Raw genomic sequence first — 23,357 nt, forward strand, 5'->3', positions numbered from 1 at the left:
ATCGAGATAGGACGGTCCTTTTATACCCCAATTGAAAGAACCACGTTACACATCCTATAGTGTGTTATCGAGCAGCACTGAATAGCGTTCGGTTGCAACTTGCCTCTTTCTTTGAAGATGGCGCGAAAGCATGCATTCCGTTTAGTCTTTGCATTTCAGATCTAAGCCTGAAGAAATGTCGATGTTCGCCGGGAATGAATAGGGTTTGACTAGCTCAGGTAAGGCATTTTATCATCTTTGTATCAGACAGAGCAATCAATGATGCCATGGGTATTTCAAACAGAGGGTTATGGTGAGAGGGATGCTTATATAGAGATCACAAAGGGTTTCGACCTGTGCCATGGAAAAGGGGGCATGCAGAATGGTTAAAACATTGTCGCTGGCTTTCATCCGAAATATAGCGTGAATTACAAAGTTACCTACATCATAACAACATGGGCAAAACGTAGTGTGCCTATTTCATCTACCACAGAAATATGGGTTCCCATCGAACTGAAAACGCCAGTGATATTATATTGTTGTCTAATTGGAATATTTCTCAATATTTTGTAACAGTGCACAGTCATAATTCCTGCAGTGAACTGATCCCACGGCACACCTATTGGTGAGAGGATCAACACGAGCTGCCATGTGAAGGCTTTTATTTGAATCAATATTGTCTCTCAAAAGTAAACTTGGCGACATCGTACAGCACAAAGAATCATACACACATTGGACTATATTGACTCATCTTTTCATAATTTGACTGTTTTACGTTTCTGACATTTTAAACTACAATATGCAGATGGACTCACATATTTTAATTAAATCAATGTCCATATGACCATAAATGACCATTGTGGAATGGTTTAGGATTGAGGAGTGTCCGGGTCTGGTGTGTGCTCAGAGAGACAGACAGGTGAGAGGCAGGGTGATGGAGCCTTGCAGCCCTGTCTGATAGCCCTTCTCCAGGCTACCTCAACACCACCAGTCCCAGGACACCTGGCCTGACACTCTGGGTCAGTAGCCCCAGATACCAGCTGACAATCGACTACAGACTGGCCCCAGACATATCGGTTCAGCCACCTTTCACAGTCCTGACATCTTAATTACTGGACACCTGTGAACACCTGGTGTTGGGGAATGGGGTATCCCCCCTTGTGTGTTGTGTGTGTCAATTGCAGCCCTTTGTTAAAACACCCGATCCTATATCGACCCATAGCACCTACCCCTGGATAGGTACAGCTGTCAATAAGGTAATAGCTCCTCTTTGCTGTCTAATAATGGGTAAAATTGTCACCAAATTGCGTATTATTTTCCTATTCTCTCAGATCTACGCAAGTGCGTATCATCGTAGTGGCATTTTTGGGATTTGGCGAGAACTTGACATGCAGGTAAAGAACACCTTGTCTCGCCATGTGGAGCGTTACCTAGGCAATAAGACTTGATGAGGTGTGGTATATAACCAATAAATGCCAATAAACCATGGCTAAGGGCTTTCATAAGAACAGCCAATCAGCAGTCAGGGCTCAAACCATACCGTTTAGATGGTTAAATAAATACCTTCACAGAAAGGTTGGAAGACCAACTTCCTGTGTTATGCTGAAAGATACAGCATGAATTCATTTCTGGGGCTGTTTGAAAGCTCCATGGTTTGTTCCAGACAGTATAGGGCATTTCCATGTAAAAATCCCCATGAGCACTAACATGTGAGGTTCTTAGAAGCACATCACATTTCGTGTCAAATTAAAGCAAATATGCCTTAATTTCTCAAAATATAGACTATCTACATTTTTTAAAATCTCCTTCCAAAAAATGTGTAATAAGCAAAGGCTTTGATTTCTAGTCAAACAGATGGAAAAGGGGTCTTAGAAAACATCTAGTAGAAAAAGTCTTAACAAGTATTAGAAATACATCAAAACACAATATTGTTGAAGGAAAGACCCCTGCCAACTAATATCAACATTTATAATTAGTTTTGCAGGAATTATTAGCCTTCTGTAAGTTTAAGAAATATTGCCTAGTGTCTTGTCATTCTGTTACCAAAAACCCACATATCTTTAAGATATTTTATCATTTCGCTCCCTCATGAGGACGGAGGAGAATGAAAGCTCACGGAATTAACAAGTAAAGGTAGACCTACCAATTAGCTGTAGTGTTTTACTGATATCAATTTGGTTTATGATTTATTAAGTGATTCAAACACGTCGTTCTGTTACCAAATCAGTAACTGACAGAATGACAAAAAAACTCTTAACAGAATGTCTAAACTAAACTGACTGCAATGGAAATTCAGTCACAAACCACAGTTGGGTCACCTGCTACTGTCCTCCCTTCCACTGGCATATATTCAGCTCATAACTGTTTACTTTCTCTTTCTGCCAAGTGGTGGTCAAACCAAGAGTGTGAAAACAGTCTGGCCACCCCTCCCTCTCTCTCCCTGTCTCTCTTCTCTCTCTCTCTCTCTCTCCAGTTAATGTCACCTCTCTCAGCTATTACTGACACCTATCCATGAGCCCCATCTCCTTCCATTTATTGTAACCAGCCCCTTCACTCACTGAACACTGACCGACAACGGACGTCCATGAATGTTGAAAAGTAGTTGAAATGTGGTCAGTCCAAATCTAAACCAATCATGGACAGTACAGCAAGGAAAGTAGAGTACTGTACAGTAGCCAGGGTTGGGAAGTAACTGATTACACATGACTCCAGACTAACATTTTCCCCTGCTGGCACTGGTGCCACTAGGATTTTCAGTTGGTTGCATCGGTCTCACCCCAAAAACAATTGCTGCATCACACAATATACATATATAAATCTTTTTTCTATCATCTTCTAAAGTAATTTTGTGCTTTATTAAAAAGTGTAAGAGAATACTGAGCTGGTATTTAAGATGGTATTTCTTCATATTTTCATGTTGTGATTTGAATGTGCAACCTAATCCAGTGATTGTGATGCATTTTGGGTGAACAATTAGGCTATTTTTATTTTTGAATTTTAAAATAAGGCTCCAGATTTTTCTGATTTAGTTTTTTGTTCAATATAGATTAATTTTCCTGCATCTTTATGTGCACTAATATTATTGGGGCTAGTTTACCACCGAGTAAGTGCAAACTCCAAAAACTTTAGGTCGCAATAAATATAATACCTACTGCTAGTAGCCATGTATTAATCGAACAGTTTTGAGTGAAGTGACCATGTAGAATGTGCAGCTCGCACCAATGTGACCAATTTTTGTATATATTTTTTTAAACCTTTATTTAACCAGGCAAGTCAGTTAAGAACACATTCTTATTTATAATGACGGCCTACCCCGGCCGACGCTGGGCCAATTGTGCGCCGCCCTATGGGACTTCCAATCACGTCCGGATGTGATGCAGCCTGACACGTCTTGCACTGAGATGCAGTGGCTTAGACTGCTGCGCCACTCGGGAGCCACGAGTAGGTAGTGCATTGAGTTGTATGGTTTTTTAAACTTGGCAATCAATGTTTTTTGTTTGTCATACTTTTAACGTGAAAAATCTGAGTTTTAGCGTCATTCTGTTACCGAGGAATTGCCCCTATATCTGATTTACTATAAATCTTTTTAGCTTGAACCCCCTGGCCCCTGCTGTGTGAGTCACTTCTGGTGCCAGCCCGCAGGCCCGCTACAGTAGTTGTTATGAGATGTCATTTCATTCAGTCACACAGACTCAGTCACGAGGCTTAGGCTACACAAAACAGGGTTTCTCTCCCTAAAGCCACTCGAGTAGAGAGAGCGGATGTCTTGCTGCTCTCTTTTAATGCAAAACTGCTTGGTGAGTTTGTAGGCTAGATTAAACTGGTCCACACAAGAAGAGACATAATGCCTCTGTCACACTTTCTCTTATGGCTAACTAACTCGCCTCAAAAAAAGGCTAGATGGAAGAGTAATAAGGCATTTTCCTTCATTCACTCCTGTATCATTTCTATTACCACCGTCGGTCCCAGATTTATATTTTGAATCCGTAGAGAGATGTATGAGGCCCTCAGGATGTTTGTGAATGTTAATATGTTGCCATTACAACCACACACTGGAGCTGAGTCAGCCAGCCTCTCTGTCTCAGTATGAGGTGGTTTTTGCTCTGGAGCCACTGAGAGTCAGAGAGTCCTGAGACTGACATCCATTTTGGGATAAGATAGCATGAAGACTGAGTCACGGGAGGTTACCTGATCACCACACATCCCCTAGGAGCTCATATACGTGTGACTCACTTTTCTTTCACCTCCCATCAAACAAACACAGAACTTTGCTGTGTCCTTCCTGACCAGAAATGTTATCGTGTATATTTTCTGTCCATGCGTTGTGTGATATCTGCGGAAATCAGGAAGTGGAGAGGATTTTGGTGAAATGAAAACTGCAATGTAATATTTCTAGGTTGCATACAGTACTGTTACAGTAGACCCCCCCCCCCCCCCAATAGTCAAATGAAAGTTTCTAGGTACTTTGTAACTAAGTACAATTATTATCATTGTGAAGAACATGCGTTTGCTGTCTCCCCTGTCGTAGTATTATCGAGTGAGAAACTCTGACCGATAAGTGAATCGCAAGCCAACACAAAACCCCTCTCCATTTGCCCATTTGTTTGTAAATAACCTCTTGACATTTTTGTCCTGCAGCCATGTGGGCATTGAGTCTCGATCTTCTACATGTGACGTGAACTGAGAGGTAGTAGAGTAGATTAGCCTGGTGGTATAACGTGTACTGTAAATTCCCCTCCTGCCATGGTTATTAGAGAGCCTCTCTCAATGGTGGTTTAGCCAGGAGCCAAAGCTACTTTTACCTTCCTCCCACATTAAGAGCTTTTGTTATGCACCACATCAAGAGGTAGATTTAAACAATAAGGCCCGAGGGGGTGTGGCATATGGCCAATATACCACGGCTAAAGGCTGTTCCCCGCACGACGCAACGCGGAGTGCCTGGATACAGCCCTTAGCCATGGTATATTGGCCATATATCACAAACCCCCAAGGTGCCATAGTGTTATTATAAAATGGTTACCAACGAAATTAGAGCAGTAGAAATAAATGTTTTGTCATACCCGTGGTATACGGTCTGATATACCATGTCTGTCAGCCAATCAGCATTCAGGGCTCGAACCAACCAGTTTATAATTCTGCATATACAGAATGCATTATGTGCCATGACAATGGCAATGCAGGAGTGCTTTCTAAACAGGCCAGCACCACATGAGAGAAGAGGATAACAGAATAGATGGAGCTTAGCGAAGCGTGTCATTGAAGATGGAGGAAGGCATTTTGTCAGCAGAAACAGGACAGGGGGATATCATCTCTCCACGGAGAGACCTCCTCCTGCTGCTGGCTCTCTGGAATGACTTTTACAGGCTGTGTGTGTGTGTGTGTGTTTGAGAAAGAGATTGTGTGTGTGTGTGTCTCACTGTGTGCCAGTGTGAGTTTGCATGAGTGTGTGTGAGTAGGTTTGCGCAAGTGTGTGTTTGCATTACTGGTTGTGTGTGCGTGGGCACTGCCGGAGAGACCAGGGGCCATGTGCCAAACCCCGGCTGTGGCCCATTGTGAGACCAGCTGGTGTGTGAAGAGGGCCAGCGGTCAGTTCGGTTCCCAACCAGGCTGGAGCTAAAGATGTCTATATTTTCTACTACGAAACATAATACCTGCTATGTCTATGATTGGATATAAGGCAGGAACCAGGCCCTATCTCTATATTTTTCTCTATATTTTTCATTTTTCTATCTCCCCCTCTCTCAGATGTGGTTTTATGAATGATCTCAGTTATCTCAGAGGAAACATCAACAGCTGTTGTTTGGCTTCCCTTGTCTATCTCAGCCATGCTGTGTCTGTTTTCGCCTACACCTTGACATTACCGTCAGGATCTAGATGGATTGTTTTTATGTGGAGAGGATCTGGGTGTATGTGTATCTGTGGGCAGAGGATCTGGGTGTGTTCTTATGTGTTGACTTAGCTAATGTGTGCTTGATAGAGCGTTGTGTTACTGTTGCTACAGCACTGCGTTCAGGCAGTCACATGACGCTCATGCTCGCCGAGTTCAATTTGTGACTATCTGGTTGGAGAGAAAGCAGAGGACCAATTGTGTTCCTTCTGGGGCAAGATTGTCTCTTTCTGATTGAAGACAGACGTGTGACCTCTGTGTCCTTGTTGGGGGGGGGGGGGGGGGGGGGGGGTTTAGTGGTGCAAGGATCAGTTTAGGCCAGCCAGCTTCCCACAAGGCTTTGTAGTGGGGGATATATAGTCAGTGCCAGTGGAGATGTCAGTTCATTCATGGTGTTTTTTTGCTAAAAACAAGGTTTGGGAAGCCCAATATTTTTTTTCTCTCCATGCTATACTAATTCCACTCAAATCCTGCTTTTGAAATGGAGGGCTAGCTTTAGTAGCCTAGCTTAAGCACTATTGAATTGAACAAAGAAAAGAGGCCCACATCTCTCTTCAGAATACTGCCAGTGGGTTACCCAGTGGAATTTCAATTCATTACCTTTATTTCCCCCCTTTCAGTAGTGTTTCCCTTTTCCTTTCTATGCCCCAAGGCAGATTATTTCAGTTTAACCTTCCGTGTCATTCACGCTAGCTCCACTGCACTGGCTCACCGGTGGTGATGGAAAGACCCTTTGAAGATGTACTTTGTGTGGGTAAAGTTCTGAGAGAGAGGCTGGGGCTTGGTGGTTCCCTGCCTGGCCCTGCCCTGCGCAAGCTCTTGCTCTGAGGGGGAATCAGCCCTCTGACTCTTCAAACCCCCTAAACTCATAATTACGACACTAGGTTCTGGCAACACTTAACCTAGTCTACATGTTTGACCCCACATCTACTCTTAACATAGACCTGTATCTCTCTTTTTTTCTCCTCGCTCGCTCGCTCGCTCTCCTCTCTTTCTTTTTCCTCTTTTTCTCTTTCTCCTCTCTCTCTTTCTCCTCTCTCTCTTTCTCTCTCACACTCTGACTCTCTGTGTCTGTCTGTCATAGCTTAATACTTAGCTGTGATGGCTCAGTCTCTACCGCTGCTGTTCGAAAACATCAACGCTCTCCATTTAGTCTAAAAAAAGGCTCCAGGGGCCAATTCCACTACAAATTCGAGAAACGTCAACAATTAGCGAGTGCTGGTGTGAGAGCTACGATTAGCATTCTGAATTTGCGTGCCACAGCCTGTGTTTACATTTACCTGCTATTATAATGATAATTATACTGTTCTTGTTCATTTGGTCATCCAATATGTTCCCCCCCCCATTGGGAAAACTAGTTGACAGGGTGGTAAGAATTGGCTGCAGCTGCAAAAGAACATGGCACAGTGGTGAATGGAGAAGAACATATGCCAATATTTTCTGTGGAAAAATGGCACACCAATATGTTTTTGCTCAAAAATATCCTTAAACGATGCATGTCACGTTACCTCAGGTTTCACTTCACAAACAGGTCCCACTGTGGATGATGATGATTAAGCCTTTTCTACTGTGTGAAAAACACAGTCTGTCTGTTTTGTGTTCACTGTGGTACGTGGGAGAGGTACAGCACAGCTCCCCAACCCCTCCTCTGCCCCTGCCCATAGAGAATGTAACCAGACATGACTTAACCCAACCAACTCAGGGCCACACTGCTGTCAAAACTACAGTCAACCACTACAGGATCAAAGAGTGAATACGAGGATAGATGGAAGGTCGGAGTGGATTATTATTCAAATGTTCCCTATTGCTTGGTAAAGCAGGAATCAGCACCTTCTATTTTAAATAGAAAGTTCTGACAAGGGCAGGATACATCCGAGAGAGAGGAAGGCTTTCATGTCTCAAAAGTAAAAGACAGTCCAGTTCCGTTCGAACTTCAAAGCGAGGAAAGAAGGGCAGGAAGGAAGCATTTTTAACAAGGGAGATGTGTCCATCCTGGTCTTTGTAGTGTTTCTTATATCTCTCTGTCCACGACCCTGTGGAAATCCAATTAGCATAATACAAAAATCTCTATCTAATTCTGTCTAAGCTAGAGATATTTGTTGTTTTTGTTGTTGTTGCATGGGCTGCGTCTCAATCCACCGCATCCGCTAATGTCGGCCGCCCGCATCTGCGGTGGAAGGCGGGAGAGGAGTTTGTCAGACCAGGAGACATCTCTTCTCATGAAAACTTCTGTAGTGTCCGAACAGTTTGGGCTACACACTGCACCCACATGCCTCACAAAAGTCGTCTGTAGGCAGCCCGGTACCAGTTAAAATATTTTTATGGGAAGTACTTTAGTGCCAAAAAAAGGGGCTAAATATGGGTACATTTAAAAAAAAAAAAAAAAAAAAAATGTAAGACAGACACTTCAAAACATTTTTATTGAACCTTTATTTAATGATTTATTTATTGACAATGATGGCCTACTCCAGACGACGCTGGGCCAATTGTGAGCCGCCCTATGGGACTCCCAATCACGGCCGGATGTGTTACAGCCTGGATTCGAACCAGGGACTGTAGTGACGCCTCTTGCACTGAGATGCAGTGCCTTAGACCGCTGCGCCACTCGGGAGCCCTAACTTCCTTTTGATGTTTTTTTTACTATCTGTTTTGCCATGTATGAATATGTTATTTAAAGCATGTCTAAGGGCAAATTCAATGTTTCATCAAATATATTTTATTTATATATATTTTTACAGGGATTCTAAATCAGATAGCTAAATGTTCCTTAGTATGACCTTAAAATAATTCCATATGTTAGCTTAGTAGAAACCTGGGCCCTTAGACCTTAAGTGTAAGCACTATAATAGCTTAACCCCCTACGGATACATTGTATTGTATGAATTGGTGCGGTACTACTGAAGTTGATCATCCACTTTATTGTATGAAAATGTGCTATACTAATAAAGTTTTACCTCTTTAGGCCTCATCCTGAGCACTGCCAGGTCGGCCTCTGACGGGACCATACCCCAGCTGCACCCAACATGACTCCCAGGACTTCCACCATGATCCCAACCATGAAGCAGTGGCGGCAGCTGGTTCTGGTGGTGATGCTGGCCTGGCTCCTCATCTTCCTGGCCCTGCTCTCCCACTTCCTGGACCCCCGGGATGTGGATCTCCGCTCGCCCTCCTCGCTCACCCACACCGAGACCCGCCGTCTGGCCTCCATCCAGGGTAGTACATCGGGCATCAGGGCTTCTCCTCTTGGGGTGTCATCCTCATCTTCCCCCGCCAACCAGGATCCCAGCCACAGCCGACAAGGAAAACAGGAGGCCCTGGAGCTGAGCCAGAATGGTGACTCGGTGGTCTGGAAAAAGGTGAGCGACCAGGAGGAGGGGGTGGATCAGGAAAGGGAAGAGAAGATAAGGAGGGAGAGACTGAGAAGGAGGAGGAGGAAAAGGAGCATGTCCAGGGCTGAGCAGCGGGGCAGAGACGGCTACTATTTATCCCAGTCCAAGGCAGTGGTCCAGCAGCTGCGAAGGGGCATTGCCTCAGCGGGGATGCTCGCTCCACACCTGCAGAAGTCCATGAGGGACTACCAGAATCTCAACAGGCACCATGTGGCCTACAGGGGGCTGCGCAGGGGTAGGCAGAGTGGGAGGGAGGTACTCTGTGAACTGAAGGAGCAGGCCAGGTTGAGGACACTGGATGGGACAGAGCAACCCTTCTCTGGGCTGGCCTGGGAGAGGCTAGTGCCCACACAACCTCTGGAGCAGCTTTGGGGCCAGGGGTCAAAGTTCAAGTCGTGTGCGGTGGTCACCTCGGCCGGGGCTATCCTCAACTCTTCCCTAGGGAGAGAAATTGGTGAGTGCTGTAGGACAGGTGATACACATTTTTCAAACATCGGCAGTATTTATAACGTAACTGTTAGCTCCAATGTAAATAAAGACACTGCTGCTAAGTTCTGGTACAAATCCAGACTGAAGTAAAGCTCAAACTAGATATACTACACCCAGCAGGATGTTGAAGCTGCATAACACAACATACAAGTCACACAATCACATATTTATACCTTCCAACTGGGCAAAGTCATCTCCTTGTATGTCTAAGATAAACAGATTCTCTGTTGCTGGGCAGGAACTAAGTCTGTTCTTGGTAGTGTCGTGGCCCAGCCTGAACCCAGAACTTTTGTGTGTGTGTGTGTGAGTGATAAGGCTTTAGTTTGAGTGTTGTTGGGTTGGAACCCTTTGCCCCCCCTCCACATCTCTCCTGACTCTAGTTCCATTGAGTAACCTAGCTTATCAGGTACTGAGGCTCCCTTTAACTACTTCCTTAAAAAATATTCACGGGAAAGGAAGAACATGTCTGAATAGACAAACACTTTCTGTACTTCAAATCAAACTTTATTTGTCACATGCGCCGAATACAACAAGTGTAGACTTTACCGTGAAATGCTTACTTCACTGCAATATTACACACAAGCTTCAACATCCTAAGTAATAACAAGTTAGTATTACTAATCAGACTGATTATACAGGTATACAAGTTATTACAACTAATTGGCTGATTGTCAGACTAGTCTTCATCACTGCATAAGTGTATTGCTTTGGTAGGTTTGATTTACCCTTAGAATTGAACTAGCCTCTACCCTTACAGTGCATAAGAGCTCTGATGCTGGGATGTTCCTTACACCTATAGAAATGGCTCAGCATTCAGTGCGTGTGAATGGGAACCCTGGCTTACTCTAAGGGATCTTTAGACCGCTCTACTTTGTATTCATTCAGTAGCCTTTCGTGTTGATAGCATCCGATTGGCTTGTCACTCCCCATGTATCTGTTCATTTGTTGTGATGAGTAGCCTGCGTGTCCTTGAAATGAGGAGGAAGAGCCGTGACAGTAATGCAGGCACCTTTTATAAATGAGACTTCAGCCGTTAAGATAAGACCTCCAAAGAAAAGGGTTTGCTGCTCTCTAGTGTTGGAGATCGGTTAGTGACTCATAAGCGTCACGACAAGCATAATATTATAGTTTACCTGGACTAGATATACACTGGACAAAAATATAAATGAAACATGCAACAATTTCAAAGGTTTTACTGAGTTACAGTTCATATAAGGAAATCAGTCAATTGAAATATATTCACAAGGCCCTAATCTATGGATTTCACATGATTGGGAAAAAAAAGGTAGTCGCTTGGATCAGAAAACCAGTTAGTATCTGGTGTGACCACCATTTGCCTCATACAGCACAACACATCTCCTCATAGAGTTGATTGTGGAATGTTGTCCCACACCTCTTCAATGGCTGTGCTGGATATTGGCTGGAACACGCTGTTGTACACGTCGGTCCAGAGCATCCCAAACATGCTCAATGAGGGACCTATCTGGTGAGTATGCAGGCCATGGAAGAACTGAGATGTTTTCAGCTTCCCGGAATTGTGTACAGATCCTTTCGACATGGGACCATGCATTATCATGCTGAAACATGAGGTGATGTTGGCGGATGAATGGCACGACAATGGGCCTCAGGATCTCATCACGGTATTTCTGTGCATTCAAATTGCCATTGATAAAATGCAATTGTGTTCGTTGTCCATACCATAACCCAACCTTCACCATGGGGCACTCTGTTCACAACGTTGACATCAGCAAACCGCTCGCCCACACGACGCCAAACACGTTGTCTGCCATCTGCCCGGTACAGTTGTCAAGAGAGTGCATAGCTGTCATCAAAGCAAGGGTGGCTACATTTAAGAATCTCAAATATAAAATATATTTTGATTTGTTTAACACTATTTTGGTTACTGCATGATTCCATATGTGTTAATTCATAGTTTTGATGTCTTCACTATTATTATACAATGTAGTAAATAGTAAAAATAAAGAAAACCCCTGGAATGAGTAGGTGTGTGTAAACTTTTGACTGGTACTGTGTTATATATATATATATAATAAAAAAATTAAGAGTACAGATTATTGAATGAGACAAAGGTTTTTGAGAAGATAATTATGAAAATACATGTATTTATTTTCATTTGAATAAGACATGAAAATGCAAGGAAATGAAGATTATTTGTTTATGTAAAAATCTAAATGTGAAATTCTTGGTGGGAAAATGGAGTCCCCAGAAATTATTTTGGAAAAAATGTGGTCCCCACTGAAAAAGTTTAAACACCACTGCACTCGAGGGAGACATTCACTAACAATATTACTTATGCTTGTAGACAACCATGCCATTTTCATGGTACTGTTGGGGTGATGCATACAGCTTATGTCCATACTCTGTACTCAGATTCCCATGAGGCTGTGCTTCGCTTCAACGCTGCTCCTACAGAGGGCTATGAGAATGACGTGGGCAACAAGACCACCATCCGCATCATCAACTCTCAGGTAGGTCCCCCACTTCTCCTCCTGTGACTTTTCTTTAGTACTCAGGACCTCCTATTGATTGACAGTGGAATCACTGACACACTGCCTTGTGAAAATGATTTGAGTTGATCTAGAGCTGAGTGAAACCGCTAGTCAGATCACTAAGACAGGCTATCCCAGCACTTCCACGCTTATCTAGTCAATCATTGATGATACACCTATCATTGGGAGAGGACTAGTTGGTGTATGGGATCTGTACATGTGGACTGTAGGTGAGATGTATTCGTTGCTTGCCTCATATTACATTTCGCCTGGGGTGCTGGAGAGCTATCAGTACAGCGATCAGTAATTTGTCTCCCTGCAGATCCTGGCCCGGCCCAGGCATCGCTTCACCACCAGCTCTTTGTATAAGGGTATGACACTGGTGGCCTGGGATCCTGCACCGTACTCTGTGGACCTGCCCAGGGTAGGTCTCTCTCTCTCACTGTCAGTCACGCGCTGTAGTGTGTATGTGTCATTAATGACTTCTTAGTCATCTCCTGGTTCATCTTAGGGAAAGTCTGGTGCAGAGTGAGTCAGCAAACATTGCCGTTGTGGCCTCAAGCAAAGCACTTAACACCCTACAATTGTTCCAGGAGCGCTGCACTGCAGCTGACCCACTGCTTCCAGCCCCTCTGGTGGTGTGTCTTGCGAGAGAGCGTCAACACCAGTTTCCATTCTAAATGGACAATAAAGTGCCTCATATTTTTATAAAAGTCATCTGAAGGTTTTTTACTGAATAATTCAGAAAGTGTCTGTGTGTTTAGATTCAGGTTTCTGGTGTGTAGCTTACACAGGCGCCTTCCCGAGATCCTGTTAGCGGTAGCGGTCATGTTAACATTTAGCCGAGGCTTTTCTCCAGTGCAACTAACAGTCAGTTAACCAACTGTGTGAATACGCTCTATGGTGACAGTGCTGTCTTCAGCCTTTTGATTTAATGTGGTTCACGTGTGAATCTCCAGATGCCAGGAAACATGATGACCAATTGGGTGGTAATGAGGAGAAGCTGAACGATAAGGACAGATCTTCTGTAATTTTCCACTGACTTTAGACTTACTCAGTCCTGGTGAGGTGGGGAAATGGTTTTCTAGCGTATTACTGTTCATCAACAGGCTCTAACCTCGGGAGATGCTCCATCTTGTTTTAAAGTAGTTTGACAAATTGCTGTTACATTTTCCACAATAAGTGTGAAAGGGAATTCTTCCGAGTTATATGAGGCACTGGGAGCTTTCCATTCTTCCCTTCTCAGAGTTTTTTCGAGACAATTTGTCGAGATACGATTTGTTAGTCTATTTAGTTGAAAGAGATGGTAGCTAGCCTAAGATCAATCACAACAGAACAAACAGAAAACACAAATTTAGGCCTTGGCAGTTTGTTAGAATTTCCTCCTCTTTTGACACACAGTTCAGTAGGCAAACTTTGTTGAACGCTGCAAGTAGAAATGTCATTAATAGAGCAGACACAATTCCTTATTTTACATGTCAGAGAGGCATGTTTGTTCTACATAAAATATTTATATCTGAACGTTTTGCAACTTTGTGCCCTGCTGAACGTACCCTTGTATACAGTGCCTTCGGAAAGTATTCAGACCCCTTGACTTTTTCCACATTTTTTTACATTACAGTCTTATTCTAAAATGTATTAAATTGTTTTCTTCCCTCATCAATCTACATAAAATACCCCATAATGACAAAGCAAAAAGAGGTTTTCAGAAATGTTTGCACATTGATTACAAATAAAAGACATATCAAAGTTATGTAAGTATTCAGACTCTTTACTCTGTACTTTGTTGAATAGCCTTTGGCAGTGATTACAGCATCAGGTCTTCTTGGGTATGACTCTACAAGCTTGGCGCACCTGTATTTGGGGAGTTTCTCCCATTCTTCTCTGCAGATCCTCTCAAGCTCTGTCAGGTTGGATGAGGAGCGTTGCTGCACAGCTATTTTCAGGTCTCTCCAGAGATGTTCGATCGGGTTCAAGTTCGGGCTCTGTCTGGGCCACTCAAGGACATTCAGGGACTTGTTCCCGAAGCCACTCCTGTGTTGTGTTGGCTGTGTTCTTAGGGTCGTTTTCCTGTTGGAAGGTGAACCTTCACCCCAGTCTGAGGTCCTGAGCGCTCTCGGGCAGGTTTTCATCAAGGATCTCTCTGTACTTTGCTCTGCTCATCTTTGCCTTGATCCTGACTAGTCTCCCAGTCCCTGCCGCTGAAAAACATCCCCACAGCATGATGCTGCCTCCAACCTGGCACCATCCCTACGGTGAAGCATGGTTTTCCAGACGTGACGCTTGGCAGAGTCTTTACGTGCCTTTGGCCAGCTCTAGGAAGCCTTGGTGGTTCCAAACTTCTTCCATTTAAGAATTATGGAGGACACCATCAATGCTGCAGAAATGTTTTAATCCTATCTCGGTGTTCTACAGACAACTACTTCGACCTCATGGCTTGGATTCTGCACTGTCAACTGTGGAACCTTATATAGACAGGTGTGTGCCTTTCCAAATCATGTCAAATCAATTGAATTTACCACAGGTGGACTCCAATCACGTTGTAGAAACATCTCAAGTCTCATAGCAAAGGGTCTGAATTCTTATGTAAATAAGGTATTTCTGTTTTTAAGGTTTAATACATTTGCTAGAATTTCTAAAAAACTGTTTTCACCTTGTCATTATGGGGCATTGTGTGTAGATTGCTAAGGAAAATGTTTTATTTAATCCATTTTAGAATAAGGCTGTAATGTAACAATATGTGAAAAAAGTTGAGTTTTTTCCCGAAGGCACGCTGTATGGAGAACAATGTAATAATGTGTTTTACATGACCTCTGCTGTCTGCCACACACATTGGCATGGCATTAGTTAAAATACAGATTGGAGACACACACACACACACACACACACACACACACACACACATTCATAAGGCCAATGATCAAGGGCTGCATGTTATTCTAATGGCATCCACTTTGAAAATGAAAGCCATTGTTTGCATGTGTGTGTTTGTTTGTATGTGTGCACATGCATGCGTGTGTGTTTGTGCGCTCGCAGTAGAGCATGTGTGTTTTTGTATAGCCTGCTGTACTACATGCACCCATTTTGTACAGATGGTTGAACACATTCATTGGGACTTTACCAAGAAATTTGCTTCAGACCCAGAATACGTTTGAAACGAATTACTGTTCTTTATCTGATGCTTAAAAGGTATAATTTACTCAATTTTGCCTCATGTTATCCTGACTGTTTGAAGAACCAGAGAGTTAACACAGTATCTGTCACCTAGCAGCTTACTGTTACTGGGTGTCAGAACAAAGGCTGATATTTTCACTCTGCGGTCAAAGCATCACCACGTTTATTGAGCAGATTACCTCTGTCAAATTCTGGCACCATATTCCTTATTTAGCGCCCTTGTACTGTAGGGAATAGGGTGCCATGTGGGATGCAAAATAAGATTCACTTCCAGAATAGAGAGTTAATTAAAGCATGACTGCGGGGGTCATTCATCAATACCTCCATTATACCTGCTATGGGAGTGGGGGAATGAGTATTGGTGTAACAAACCTTGACTTTAAAAGGTTGGTCTCTCGTCATATTTTCAAGGGAAATATCCATGCCCGACTTTGTTCCCTGAATCATGGATTTAATTGACTCTTGTGTAAGCAGTGGTGTACGAAAGGAACATGTATTTATACAACATTTTAGCTTGAGGCGTTGGGATTCCTGTGGTGATGTTGTGAGTCAGTCAGTACGGTGGTGATGAATTCAAGCAAACCTGCATCACAATAGCTGTAGCATTTTAACATACATTCTTTCCCGTAGTCAAATAAAACCATAGTACTAATACTCATTTTAGGTGCTCTTGAAATACATTAGCAGGTAGACTGCTCCGTAGCAGGCCGCTGTGCTACCGGAGTAGTTTGATTTAACAAAGACACCGTGTCAACACTGCAGTGGCAGCAGTGAGTCTGACACTCGGCAGATGCTGTCATGATTGTGCTGACCCTGAGTAGCAGCGTTCTATTTCAGATAGCGTCAAGAAAGATGCTTGGTGCTGACTGCAGTCTCCTCTTCTCTTCAGTGGTACAGGAACCCAGACTATGACCTGTTCACCCCGTACGAAGAACGCCGGCGGCTCCACCCCACACAACCGTTCTACATCCTCCACCCCAAGTTTATCTGGCAGCTGTGGGACGTGATCCAGGGAAACACCCAGGAGAACATCCAGCCTAACCCCCCATCCTCTGGGTTCATAGGTGGGCAAGCGCCTCTGATCATCCACCCGGGCACCCACCCATCCATTTATCTGTTTGACCGCTGTGTCTGAAATGGTACCCTGTTCCCTATGACAGGAACACTCTTCAGCCAACGTGCATTGAATTCACAGAACTTTATTAACTATTGAGATGAAGCACGTACTGCAGGCCTAGTTCAGAACAATATGGTGGTATCCTTGGTTCAATGCTTTTGTGAGTGAGATCTGCGATTGCTCAAAGGTAAGAATATAACAACAAAGAGCTTAATTGTTATTCCGTGTGTGTTCAACCTCAACATCTATTTACAAGGTTACGCAGTCAAGAGGGCACAGGTGCTCAATAACAATTGGCATTCCAGGAAGTTAATTATCGATTTTCTAAGCAAATACTAGTTTTTAAGGTAGCCTGGAGGTTAGAGCGTTGGGCCAGTAACCGAAAGGCTGCTGGATCAAATCCCAGAGTTGACAAGGTACAAATCTGTCATTCTGCCCTTGAGCAAGGCAGTTACCCAGCTGTTCCCCGGGCGCCGATGACGTGGATGTCAATTTATGGCAGCCCCCCGCACCTCTCTGATTCAGGATTAAATACATTTCAGTTGAATGCATTCAGTTGTACTGACCAGGTATCCCCCTTTCCCATTTTGTGTCCCGTGTTGGTGTTTTGGAAGGGGAGAGCGGTGAGACATGAGAAATTATGTGATTATTAGGGGTAAGATTATGGCAAGGCAAAAAATATTTTTTCCATCATATGTTTATACATATGCATCTATACCATTCTAACCCTGCATAAAATATTACCACTCACACACGAAGCAAAAGTACGGAGGAGAGTCCAGAAAGAACAGCGGAATGGTGATTAATTCGTGTGTTGTTTCTTCCCCCTCTTTTGTTCTCAATTTACATGAGGATGGGGGGGGGGTGTTACGACATAGACCCCATGGCAATTCCTGGAAGCCCAGCAGGAGGGCTTGAGGGGGCTGTGTCGCCCTGAGCACGTTACTGTGCTACCACCACCACACACACGGAAAGAGAACACACACACACCGCCAGCAGCAGGACTCAGTGAGGCAGACCATGACTCACAGAAGGATTTTATTTGGGTTGCAGTCCATTTATTTAACTGTTTTTTTGGGTTACAGTTTATTAGGCAGTGAGAGGCGGTGCTGTTCAGTTTGTCATGTGGATAAAGACAAGCAAGTGCCGTGTGATGGCTACAGCCACTGTGTGGCAGCCCAGTGGGGTGCACGGCTGTTGACTGCCTGCTGGGAGCTGTGTACATCATTTAGACTTGTAGACTGAGGCACATGTCAACATGCTAAGCCAGATACTGCATGACTCCACATTACAGGCACAGAAAGATGGTAACTTGAACAGGTTGTGGCTTTCATACAACGCCTGGCTGTCATCCCAACATGCAACTATTGGTTGGATCAGCATTGTTTGCACATTGTCATGACTAAACATTTCAAACTGACAATTGAACATTGTTATGATCTCTTTTGCCCAATGGGATGATGGCTTCAAGAGCGCAAGACAAGTGTTGCAAATATGGACACTTTCTGTTACACTTCTCCAACTGTTTCTGGTTTATTACCCTCCCCTCCCCACCCTGCAATGAAATGGAAAATCCCTTCACATTGTTGCCATATGTTTAATACCAGTTTAGGTTGTAATACTAGCCAGTTTTACACAGATCACCCAGGTGCATCATTTATAAAATGTTCTTGCGCACAGATATGATCTTAAATAGTTGAAATCCACAGCTATATAGTGATTTAATAACCATGAAGTAGGTGTGATTTAGCAACTTAGTGTGATCTAGAAATGATCATGATTGTGTGATTTACACCCTTAGTTATGTGTATAAACATTGTGATTATCCTTCCTATTGTTTCAACAACTGATGGTATGCTGAAATGTAATATAGAAACTGAGCAAATAAATGAGGCCCAAGGTGATTTGATCTCACAGATGAGGTGCAAAGAATTCAGCTTCACCAGCCTCATTCACATAGGCTTCATATAGCTGCTTTAGAACAAATTTAATAGATGAACTGTGTCTGTTATTGCACTTCATTGGAAATGGCCACAGTTATGACAAAAGCCTTTTTTTCGTACTGTAACAGTAATGACAACACTAAAGCCACTAAAGCCAGTCTTAATACAACTCTGGGGTCTATCGACGTAACACATGTAACAATATGATAACGGAAGTTGAGGAAAAATACACGTTTTATTTATTATTATTTTTAAGTAAACAACACCACACTGTTGCGTTTTCTCACGGCAAGACTTGACAGGAATAAATCTACACCTTTACTGAGTAACAAAGTAACAGTTGACCATCTAGATGTGTTGGGGCGGTTGACACACCTTCTATAACATGGATCATCAACACGATTCAGCTGCGGGCCGACGTATTATTTTTTTCTTGAGCGGATGGTCAGGGGGGCCAGAACATAATTACTGCCAATTGACAGCAAGAAGCCCAAACAGAGATGACGTTTACTAAAGCATAATCATTTCAAAACAGATTTCCAAACTTAAAATCAATTGGAGCTGATTTCATGTTCTTACAGTCTTATATCCAACAACAAAAATACAAAAAAAAAAAATATATATATTTATATTTGCCATGAATTTAGGGGGCCAAATAAATCCACCAGCTGGCCGCCATCTGGGGTACCCTGTTCTATAAGATAATAGAGCACAGTGTAGTTTCTGGGGTGATGACGTGGAATAGAAGATATTGATAGTTCTCTGTCTGGGTAACGTTGTGGATTAGATCACTGACTGTATAGAAGAGTTCTCTGGTGACACAACGCCTCATCATGGAACGTTTATGGGTAGTCTGTTGTTGAGGCGTTCTCCTAATGACAAATCACTATGGAGAGTTGTTGGGTGACGCCACATGATATATCACTGTGTAGACTGAGTTTTTTGGGGGCGACACCGCATGACAAATGCCAGGGATAACACCGTATCCTCTAGAGTTCTCGGTGGTGACGCTATCATATGACACAGTGGATCACTGGATAGTGTTTGTCACGTGGGGGAAAAGGGGGGTGGGTTGAGGGGGGCTTCGGGGGGTACGCAGCTGTCCACAGGAGGTGATCTCTTGGTTGGGGTCTGGGCTGGTCTGTTCGGAGACGGGGATGGTGTCTTCACGGTTGTTAGTGCTGCACTCCACCGTGTGGGGATGGTGGTTGTGGTTATGGTGGTTGGCGCCGGGGGAGAGCTGGGGCGTAACGGCTACATTGTTACTGTGGCCCCGGCGGTTGAGCTGGATGACGGTGGTCTTGGAGGGCATGGAGGAGACGCCGTTCTCAGTACTGGGCCTCTTGCAGTGGAACAGGATCAGGAAACACCTGTAGAACTGCAAGGGAGGGACAAAGAGAGTGTGTGATAGGGGGGGGGGGGGGGGGTGTGCGTTGCAAAATATATTTACACATGTTATTCTATCATTGCACCCATACTGCTTGCACGCACCAACGAGTATCTGCGTTGGCAGGCGCTAAAATAGAATTTGCCTCTCCCGTCTCATAGTCCTGCCTCTCCCATATCCTCATTGGCTTTTAGAAGCATATACCCACGTGCCATCTCCTCATTGGTTATACCCACGTGGGTGATTAAAAGATGAACTGAGATCGGTCGGTCGGCTGTGGTAATACACCTTATTATGAAAAATAGTTATTATGAAAGTTAGATGCCAATCGCCATATAAAGTCCAAAGAAGAAAAAGCCTGGAAGGAGGAGAGATGACTAGAAACGATTCGGTTGACCGTTTTATGTGTGGATTAATTGTTGGAGTAGAGGACCTTTCAGGTAAATAATAATTTCAGGTAAAATAACAACTCAATGTTTATATCCCAGGACAAATTAGCTAGCAACAGCAAGCTAGCTAGCTAAATTGCCATAAATGTTTAATGCTTTTCGACCTGTCCCCAAATTAATATAATTGGTTCAGAGTTTGTTTTGATATTTCAACCTGCGTGTCGTGATTGCGTTTGGTGTGGGGGGACAAAATCAATTTGCACACGCACTCGTCCGGCTCGGGCAAGTTGTTAGATTGCAGTATGAGCTGTAATGAATTCATCTTTGCCCTTTTTGTTTTGATTCCAGGCATCGTCCTGATGATGTCGCTGTGTGAGGAGGTCCATGTCTATGAGTACATCCCCTCTCTGCGTCAGACAGACCTGTGCCACTACCACGAGCACTACTACGACGCCGCCTGCACCCTTGGGGCGTACCATCCCCTGCTCTTTGAGAAGCAACTGGTCCAGAGGATGAACAGCGCCACCCAGCACGACCTCAAAACCAAGGGCAAGGTCACACTCTCGGGGTTCAGCGCGGTCAACTGTGGGCACTGACCTTTGACCTCCTATGGCCATCAAGAGACGGAGCGTGCTGATACTAATCAAGCGACTGAAGAGGCTAAGTTGAGTCAGCACTTGTCCGTGGGCCATGATCTGTCTTTTTGACCTTTGACCTGGACCGCTGTCTGGAAAATCAGGAAGGAAGTGAAGAGGAGGAGAGTGTTGTCAATACTAATCGATCGTGCTCAAGAACTGCCTTTGTCACAATGGATAGTGTCAACAGCTGAAGCTGCTCTGGCCATCAGGTTCGGAGACCAGAGACTTTCAAGGGTGCTAAATTGATAGTTGTTTCAACATTAAAAGAAGTGAAATAGTTTAAAGGCCGAACTCTGAAGTGCAGAGAAAAAAACAGCCCGTTGCTGCTGGTTAGGATAGCAATAGTCAACATTGTTGAAAGGAGGGGGGCGTTTAGGGCATGTGAATGTCATGTTGTATTGTGTAATGAAGTAGTCCTTCAGGGATGTATTCCTACTGGAGAGATGGGTCATCGTTTTAAGGTATTGTTCTTGTGACACAGTGTTGTACACGGGAGAGGTCATGGTATGAATGTGGAAAAGTGATCTATAGATTCAAATATTGAACATCGGTCAAAGGCATGTTTTTCTGATTCAACTAACGAGGTGCATTTCCATGTACAGGTCATGTTAAGAGCATAGAAATAGAGAATTGAAAACATGCAGTGTAAAAGGTTTACTTGAGAGGGGTAGGGTTTGAATTTAAACCGTTCAAAAAGCATGTTGCGTTCCTTTTGATAAAGAATATTGCAGGGATAGTAGTGTATGTAGGTCTATGGGGAAAACAACCACTTTTCACTTTTTTGCATGAACCAGTCTCACTCAACCTAACCACTGATCTGTGTGTATGTGAGTAAGGAACTCAAACTTTTTTATCAGTGTTCTCGTGTCCTCTGTACGTACGCTATTTGAAGTTACTGTTCCTCAACGACTAGATGGTAAAACTGAGAGCAGTTACTTTTCCTGGCCTTGATATGATTCTACAGCCACACTGTGTAAATAGAATGTAAATGTGGTTTATTTGCCGATTTTTAGAAGTCTGGTCAAGTGCAATGCAATGAATGTAGCTATGAATAGTTTGAGGCACATTTATTTAGAAAATAAAAAATAAATGTAACCTTTTATTTAACGAGGCAAGTCGGTTAAGAACAGATTCTTATTTACAATGACGGCCTAACCAGGTTTGGCCAGGGGTGTGCCGCCCTATGGGGCTCCCAATCACGGCCAGATGTGATACAGCCTGGATTCGAACCAGGGACTGTAGTGACGCTTCTTGCACTGAGATGCAGTGCCTTAGACCGCTGCGCCACTCAGGAGCACAGCGGTCTAAGGCTTTTGGCAAGGGTGATATAGACTTGATACTGTGCCAAATGTTCCCTGTGTGAAGTTAACTGTTAACACTACGTCTTCTAGGAGTTCACCACTACAAAAGCAAAGCAGAGGCCTCAGCTTGGATATATAAATGGACAGAATGTCCTTTCTATGATTCACTTGTTTGTTTGGTGCATTCCATTGCCAATATAAACACAGCAATAGAAAAGTCATTTTTCTTTTGAATGATTTTTTTGAGAAGTGTTTGCTGATCTACTGTTGAGGGTAAACACTATAATATTCACACCTTTTGGGATCTTTAAACAAAAATCATGTTGTTTTTACAGATAATTTTCTATAGCCAGAATCAGTTTGTACTGAACATCATTTGTTAGTTTGTATAAAATTTGTATTTCTTTTCCATTGTTTTCTACTTAAACTGTTGTGAATAAAGATATTGTACTTGCCTTGTGATTTGACCCTTGTCTAACTAGCTGTTTAACTACATATCCCACAATTCAAGAGGCAAGGGCTGTATCTCAATTGCTTAAAAATGTATTACCTGCTCGTCTCCTCCCTTTGATTGAAAAACAATTGTAAGTGTAAGAAAAAATGGTGGAAGCTCGTCAGCTGGCTTTCATCTGGTCACGTCTTTCACATCAATGTAACGAAGGAGAGGAGGTGAGTAGAGGACACATTTTTGGTTTAGGTTCTGCTCACCTGTTTGTTCATGAGTATATAGATGAGGGGGTTGATGACAGTGCTACTCTTAGCCATGATGGAGGGCACCACGGTCACGATGGGGGTGATAAGGCCCGGGTGTCCAAAGGTGGCCATCATGGCGATCACGCCGTAGGGCATCCAGCACAGCAGGTAACACACCACCGTAGTGATCACCATGAACAGGATGTGGAACTCTCTCCGCCGCGCCGCCGACTTTCGGATCCGCCCCACCTGGGAGGAAATGATCATACATAAAGTTGTGCGTAAATGTATGTCCTGAGAGGCCAATCACATAGGATGATGTAGAAGGACATACAAGGTATTGTTACAGTACTTAGAGAAATGTAATTTCCTTCTTTCACTGCTCAGGCTAATCAATGTTTACATTTGTATTTTATATAAACGCCTTCTTTCCCTCCTTGACATAGGCTAATCAGTGGCAT

The 23,357-nt window shown here is 43.5% G+C and overlaps 2 protein-coding genes across 3 annotated transcripts in view; one reads left to right on the plus strand and one right to left on the minus strand.

Moving 5' to 3' along the window:
• On the plus strand, positions 1–22,665 carry LOC129840248 (beta-galactoside alpha-2,6-sialyltransferase 2-like). 2 transcript variants are annotated; one of them, XM_055907978.1, is made up of 6 exons: positions 2–218; positions 8,829–9,709; positions 12,136–12,233; positions 12,577–12,678; positions 16,318–16,492; positions 20,613–22,665. In XM_055907978.1, the coding sequence occupies exons 2-6, from the start codon at positions 8,890–8,892 to the stop codon at positions 20,858–20,860; spliced, it is 1,443 nt and encodes a 480-aa protein (XP_055763953.1). In that variant the 5' UTR covers positions 2–218; positions 8,829–8,889; the 3' UTR covers positions 20,861–22,665. The 2 variants fall into 2 exon arrangements, with proteins under 2 accessions (XP_055763954.1, XP_055763953.1); XM_055907979.1 differs by lacking the exon at positions 12,577–12,678 and having other exon boundaries at positions 1–218.
• LOC129840249 (pinopsin-like) overlaps positions 17,578–23,357 on the minus strand; it is a 26,223-nt gene continuing 20,443 nt past the window's right edge. The window contains exons 3-4 of the mRNA XM_055907980.1: positions 22,912–23,145; positions 17,578–19,866 (exon numbers count right to left, since the gene is read on the minus strand). Coding sequence (XP_055763955.1) covers positions 19,519–19,866; positions 22,912–23,145 — 582 coding nt within the window. The 3' untranslated portion in view covers positions 17,578–19,518. The remainder of the gene's footprint in view (positions 19,867–22,911; positions 23,146–23,357) is intronic.

The sequence above is a fragment of the Salvelinus fontinalis genome, chromosome 41 (genome assembly GCF_029448725.1).
Source record: "Salvelinus fontinalis isolate EN_2023a chromosome 41, ASM2944872v1, whole genome shotgun sequence".
In the NCBI taxonomy this organism is placed as follows: Eukaryota; Metazoa; Chordata; class Actinopteri; order Salmoniformes; family Salmonidae; genus Salvelinus; species Salvelinus fontinalis.